The 7,252-nt window shown below is 29.4% G+C and overlaps 1 protein-coding gene across 1 annotated transcript; it reads right to left on the bottom strand.

Moving 5' to 3' along the window:
* Window positions 1-437: 437 nt before the first annotated feature.
* Window positions 438-2,082, bottom strand: LOC106758100 (allene oxide cyclase, chloroplastic). The gene is made up of 3 exons (XM_014641016.2): window positions 1,666-2,082; window positions 1,431-1,552; window positions 438-1,062 (listed from the first exon to the last, which is right to left on the bottom strand). The coding sequence occupies exons 1-3, from the start codon at window positions 1,907-1,909 to the stop codon at window positions 661-663; spliced, it is 768 nt and encodes a 255-aa protein (XP_014496502.1). The 5' UTR covers window positions 1,910-2,082; the 3' UTR covers window positions 438-660.
* Between the last annotated feature and the right edge of the window lie 5,170 nt (window positions 2,083-7,252).

Below are 7,252 nucleotides of genomic sequence, written 5' to 3'. Positions count from 1 at the left end.
TTTGACGATTAAAAGGTAACAACAACTAATCACACTTAGAAAAAAAGGAAAAAGTTAATGATGATGATATCCATACAAAACCAACCATGTGATTTGACGAAAAAAGGCACATGTTTTCAAAGAAATACAAAAATAGTATTATAATGACAACCGCAATTTAAAAACATAAGAACATACCAAAAAAAAAACAAAAATAATATATACTTTGACAAAAAATTTTACCCTGATTTAATATTATCCTTTTTACTTTTTATTTTTTTTTCTTAAAAAACATAAAAAAATTATTCTTTTATAACCATTTTATTTTTATACTATATATGTTTTTTATTTTTTATTTATTTATTTAAAAAAAAACAAAAAATTATTCTTTTATCATCATCATATTGTAGAAAAAAAAAACTCACGTGCTGCTTTAAAAAGGCATAAGAAACAGTAACTAAAACATAAAAAGTCCAACACCAATGGTGGCAAACACACTTGTTTTTGTTACACATGATATTTGTTTAAACAGCAGCACCATGGAACAATGTCAAGTTTTTCATAAATGGAAACTCCACTACTACAAAAAGAAAAGCATCAAACACCCCCACTTGTTATTCAGAAACTCATCAAACTACAAAAAGCCAAAAAAGATATAAAAAAGTAAGAAAAAGATGAACTTTAATCTGTGAAACCAGCAATGGTGGCATTGGGTTCAAGGGCTTTAGCAGCAGGGGAAGCTTCAACAGAAGGAATGGGTTCAACAGTCTTCACAAGAAGCTCTTGAGGCAAATCCTTAATACCCTTTAGGTAAAATGTGTATAAAATCTTGAAAGGATACACAATTTGATGCAGCTTCACTTGACCCTTAACTCCCTCAAAAATTCCAGATCCACCAGTCACAGCCAAATATGAGTCCTCGTAAGTAAGGTATGGTCCCTGCACTGCTATGTGACCATAGTCTCCAAAGTAGAAGCTGAAGATTGCTTCGTATCTGTCCCCTTTCTTTTCAGCTTTGTTTTGGATCAAAATGCAAATACCAGATGTTATGCCAATGCGCTTTTGCAAATCTCCAGTGTACAACTGCACATGTCCAAAAACAAAATCAACCACATGGAAATCCAACATTTTCTACAGCCTCAGTGTAATCATAATAACAAGGAATGTCTAAACCTTTTGCAGCTACTTAAGTTAAGGTTTGAACATAGTACAACACACAAATAATTCAGTATGAATGAAATTAGCGTACATTAAGTAAATCTTCAAATGCAGAAAAAAGGTAACAGTTGTTTGCTGATTAGGATACGAAATTTTACTTTACTGATTACCACAAAGTTTACATTAAAGATTAACACAGATTAGGTTATAAAAACTCCAACTTTAGTGGAATAACAACATCAAAAATACCTGAAACTCTGTCTAGATATTGTCCTGAAACTGAAGGAACTTACCTTGTTGCTGAAGGGGACTAAATCACCGAGGGAATTCACACTTTTATTGCTCAATCTAAGGTAAACAGGGCTTCCACGGTCTCGCTCGTTGATCTCGTACACATTCAGTTCTTGGACTTTTTCTGCAGAGTGATCAAGCAAAGAAAGCAAAAGGGTGACGTCAGAGGATGAAGAAGACAAACCCCAGTTCAATTTCAGCTATAAAAAAACAAAATTGAGAATTGGGTATGTCTACCAGAGTCAACAGGCTGAGCCTGGCTTCTGCAAGTGAAAGATTTCTTGGGAACTGAAGTGACAGAAGAGTGTGGCAAAGTGGAGTTAAGCTTGAGACTTTTGGCGAGAGAATGGTTTGATGAGACAAAGGGTGATGAAGGTTTGATATTTGAGGGTGTGAGGAACGAAGTTCGTTTGGCAGTGACAGATTTCTGAAAGGAAAAAGAAGGGATGGTTTTGATGGCATGGCTTGAGAAGGCAGCCATTGTTAAAAGTGTGTGCTGAGGGTGTTTTGAGATGAGAAGAAAAGAGAAGGCTATGGAGTGTGTGATGTGAAGAAGGTAAAGGTGGTTTATATATACAGTGCAAAGTGGTGGCTACAAAGGGAGATTACTGGGTTAACAGGTGGACGGTGGAAGGAAGGTGTGAATCTTATGGTGAGAATGTGAAAGAAAGACACGTTTGAGAGGGTCAAAGGTACAATAATGGCTTCAAGGATAGTGGACGGTCTCATAAATAGTGCATCATTTTCTTATGTTGAGAATCGGCGTGGCTTTTGTTTTTGGAAGGAATAATAAATTTAAGGTACAAAGTTTTTTTTTTTTTTTTTTTGTTTGTTTAAACCATGCTTTGTTGGATTGCAATATGCAAATGCACAGAGCATGGGTTTTACATTTTGAAGAATATGTTATGGAGGAATGTGAGTTGTTGAGGAAGATGATGACGATGAAGCTGTGAGGAAAGTTTAATTGGAAATGTGTTGCTTGCGTTCAACACGAGAAAATCAACCTTGGAAGAAAATTGGAGGTTTGATCTTCTGATTCTTCGGCTTGTTTCACTTCATCCAAGACCACAAAACTAATGTAATATATCTTTTTGGACGGAAAGAAAATTTTCAATTTTCCTTCTTTCTCATTGAATTTCTTTCTCCGTCTAGAAATACTTTGTTTAACATTTATTTTCATGTTTTTTTCATCATTTAACCATATCCATTATTATGTGTTTAACTAAGAATTTTAAAAATATATTTTATTTTTATAAAAAATTGGAAAATATTATAACAAAACATATTTTTTTTAAAAAAATATATATGAAAACAATTAAATTGTTTAAATTAAAAATTCTTAAATTTTGCTTAATATTTTTTACGGTTTCAAATTAATTTATGTCTTTTTCATTTGTATTTTTTAATTCAATTTTCGACATTAAATTATCAATTTGGTTAAGTTTAGAATATTAATAAAAAATGTTTTGTTAATATTGCTTTGAGAATATTTTTTAAATGATATTAGTTGAAATGTTGGTAAAATAAATACCAAATTCTCATTTTAACAAAATAAGGTATTTTGTTGTTAGCTCGACCTAAAGGACGTTTTATTTATTTTTTATTTATTTATAACATTATTAATATTTGTACTTTTTAACCATTAATAATTTTTTTAATATTTAAATAATATTTTTGTGCATATAGTTATTAAAATATTTTATTCAAACAAACATTTAAAATTAAAAATTATAACATTTTGTATGAAAAACCAAGATATAAGATTGGACAAACATACTTTTATTTAGTACAAATAATTGATTAAGTATATATTTAAGATTGGATTAACACAATTTTATTTAGCACTACTAGCTGATAAAGTATATATTTGTATTAGTGTGAAATGGATTGACAAATTAGTAGTGGAACTTTTATTTTATGATAAATAAAATTATTAATGATAAACTTAATACGTATTTCTATATTTATGAACTTTAGATATTCATTTTAGTGATAATATTCTATGTATATTGAGTTTTTTTCTTTTTTTAACAATTGATTATTATTAGAATTAACCCTATTTTATATACACTATCTTGTATTGTATTTTACTGCTTTATGGTATAAATAACAGTCACTTTTTTTTTTTCAGTTTACAATGGCTACGAATATTTTATTGACCAGTTATACAAAAATAATAATAATAATTGTCAATTTCTTATATTTAAAAAAAGGAATTATCTGAGTCATTACGTTTTTATTCTTTTCACTTTTATAGATTTGCAAATGGTATCTTAAATCTCTATGGAAACGTTAGTTCTAAATAAATATGTATGGAATTATCTAAAAGATATCCTTAATCGGACCTTTCCATATGCACAGCAAAATTCGTTATTTGAATATATAAAAGAAACGTAAATATTTTTTTATTATTAAACAGAGTCATTATCACACACATGTTATCACCCATGGATAATTTTTCTAAAGATGAAATCCTGAATTAAATACGACAACTAAAACATTAATACAAACAAATAACTTAAGAGACTTACAAATATTTTTAATAGTATCTTAAAATGAAATAAATTATTAATAAAGTATGGATAAATTCCTTAAATTAGATTTTTTTTCATCCGGTTTAGAAACCAGATTAACATTTTAGGATTTTTAAAATCTCGGGTGTAACTTTAGTGGTGATATTTTTCTAAAACACTTTGGATGGGATGTCTTAGTAAGTCAACAACATGCTCCGGTGCAATGACTCGCCGGGCCAACTCCTTCAAGCGCAAAAATGACGACGCCAACGCGAACGACAACTATGGTGAGGTTGAACTCCAATGACGTGACCTTGAATGTGCACATGAGAGGGTTGTTGAAGAAGATGTCAGATTTGATATCTTATTTCAGTTTTCTATTATGATTTTTTTTATTAAGTTTTCTATTATGATTCTCTAGGTTTTTTTTATAATTTTTTTTATATTTAAGGATACTTTTCTATTATAAAACAATTAAGTTCTCATGCTTTCAATAAAATATTTTTTTCAAAGTTTTATCTGAATTTTTGTATTATTAAACACTCACATGATATCAAGGAAAAAAGAAAGTCTCTTTTCGAAAATAGAGGGACCTCCTGAAGAGAAACAAGAGAGAGAAAAATACTTTTTACTTGATTCTCCAAAACAGAACTTACAATCATATATAATTACCTCTCTTAATAATATTTCCTAATGGGTAACAAAAATGTGCAATGCAACAGTTTTTAGAACTTTGCTGACTCAATATCTGATAGTGAATAAAATCATCATAGCCTGTGGGCTTGTGAGTCACACGTTTGGGCCTCTCCTTGTTAATAATAACAGTGCTTGAAGGGGCTACTGCAACATGATATTAGAAGTGTATCGTAAAATATATGATCCGGTTGATAGGTTATGCGATGAGGTAGCGGCGAAGATGAACACGTTATGGTGTTGGAAAGATAGACATGTAGTTCGGTTTATTTGTTTTAAATTATGAGTTAAGCAGGTGAAATGGGTCTGTGAGTGTTGGACTACAATTGGACCAACATGGACATTAGTATTATTGGACTAATATCAACTTAAAGTCCATTATAAACTCTATAGATATAGAGGTAAGCTTGGTAAGCTACAGAGGTAAGGAAAGCTTAATTGAGTTTTGATGCTTAATTGTGAACTAAGTTCATTAATTAAAATCTGACTTAAGTATCAAAGTGTTTTTAACAGGTACTCACCACTTGGCTTGAACTTGAAAAAGTTGAATCAAGTGATCTTGAAGGAAGAAAGAAGAGAAGGTGAAAGAGGAAATACGTGTTTCTCTGCCCTACTCACTTATATACAAAAATAAGAAAGATATTATGACTTTCTGTATCTTCTACACTTTTTCGATCTTCATTTTTCTTCCTCGTTGCTTCTTCTCTTTACAACCATCACAGTTTTCGCTTCTACTTTATCTTTTTCTCACTAGCTTGCTTCTTTACAACGTGATTATTATATCATGTTAATGAAAATCTCTCTAAAGTTCTATATTTTTATAAATGAAAAACAAGTTTTGTTTTATAGATAGATTTATCCCTCAACATGATGATGATCACTCCACCATAAAATCCTCGTAGTATGAAGATGATTGATGCAACTAAAAAAACGAGGTTTCTCGATTTTTCCACTTTTTTTATTTCTGCGATTTATTGATATGTGAATATTCTCATTTTTTTTTCAAAAATTCTTAATTTTCTTAGGATTTTCAATTTCTTAAGATTCTCAAATTTCTCAAGATTTTCAAAATTTCAAGATTCTCTTCATCCTAATCCTTTTCAAATATGTTACTTTCAAGTTAGCCCTTCATAATCTTTATATCCACCTTGATAGGGGTTAGGTTAGAGATATCTTAGATATCTTCTTTTCTTTTTCTATTATAATTTTCTATTAGGTTTTGTGTTATGAATTTTTGTTCTTTGTATTTTTCTTTTATATTCAAAGATATTTTTCTATTGTTAAATAATTAAATTCTCATGCTTTCCATAAAATGTTTCTCTTCCTAATATTTTATCAAAGACTAACATAAACCCTCCTTCGTTGGGTTTGTTTTTTTTAGGAAAAGGAAAAAAATTGGACACTTTATGTTCTTGGTGTTCTGTGGGGGTGCATTTTCATTGGTGTTCTCAAGAATAATTTGGCATCAGGGAAGGCACAAGATTAGCATATGGAGGTGCACGGGGAAGAGGGAAGAAGATGAGGGCAAAATTGACTTTTCAGTTTGCTTATTGGAGTGCAGGAAGCAATTGCCGTTGTTTCAATGCTTCACTTCGACTTTTCCATCTTTATTGTTTTGTCATTGGAACAATTTACATGGCCCATAATTTCTACCAAAATTAGGGCAGTTTTTGTTATCTCAATATTTTTTTTCCTTTTGCTACATATGGGCCAATTCAGGCCCTGATACCCAAGCCCGTGGCAAAACTAATTAATTTTAAGATCTATTTGGAGAAAACTTCTTTACAAAAAATAACCTATAAACAAATTAGTTTATACATCAGCTTATTTTATTTTAGGAATAAACCTGATTTTATTTGTCTTTATATTTTATCAATTACAAAATACTTATGAAAAAAAAAATTACACTGCCCTTGATAAAACAAAGTAAGTTGCTCAACATAATCAGTAGAACTATATTTTTAAACATGTTGACTATAAAATTCAATTACTTATTTTGTCTATGAAACGTGTTGATTATTTAAATCAATTATTAGCTTTGACTTAGGCGATAATTTTTTTTTTGAGAGGTAAACGTCAAATATTTTATATCACAAACTAAGAGTAAAATTGATTTGTTTTACAATGTTAAAAACGTATTAAAGTCTAAATTAATAAAACATCGACATTCAGTATATATGATACAACATCCATGCTTTTAGCATGGCTAGTAAATAATTTTTGTTCCGAACTTTTCTTGTTAAAGGGAAACAATTTAAAATTAATACTAACATATCCTATGTCACATCCTACATATTTAATTTTGATCTTTTTTCATTTAATAGCGAAAACTTCAATTTCATATGTTTAGTCTTAAAACATGTCACCAACTCAATATTCACGATAATATACAAATCGTGGAGAAAATACAAATGAATAAAAAAAATAATTTAATCTAATAAAATAAAATACTACTTTTAAGTAAAACGTTATCATATTATTTTTCAGCACCTAAAATATAAAATACCATAACACACTTTTGCAGAAAGAGTAATTTCAATGAATTTGTTGTCCACTCATCTATTTTAAGTAGGAAAATATTTTGAGATAAACATTTCCTATAATTATTCCACACATTA

This window comes from Vigna radiata, chromosome 4, assembly GCF_000741045.1.
Source record: "Vigna radiata var. radiata cultivar VC1973A chromosome 4, Vradiata_ver6, whole genome shotgun sequence".
In the NCBI taxonomy this organism is placed as follows: domain Eukaryota; kingdom Viridiplantae; phylum Streptophyta; class Magnoliopsida; order Fabales; family Fabaceae; genus Vigna; species Vigna radiata.
Note: the sequence above shows the minus strand (reverse complement) of the source record. Positions and strands in the feature narration are given on the sequence as shown.

Coding starts and splice junctions, on each gene's coding strand:
- LOC106758100 (XM_014641016.2), bottom strand. CDS start 1,909: ATGGCTGCCTTCTCAAGCCATGCCATCAAAACCATCCCTTCTTTTTCC. Junction 1,553..1,665: donor GGCTCAGCCTGTTGACTCTG/GTAGACATACCC, acceptor ATCACTCTGCAG/AAAAAGTCCAAGAACTGAAT. Junction 1,063..1,430: donor TAGTCCCCTTCAGCAACAAG/GTAAGTTCCTTC, acceptor GGACATGTGCAG/TTGTACACTGGAGATTTGCA.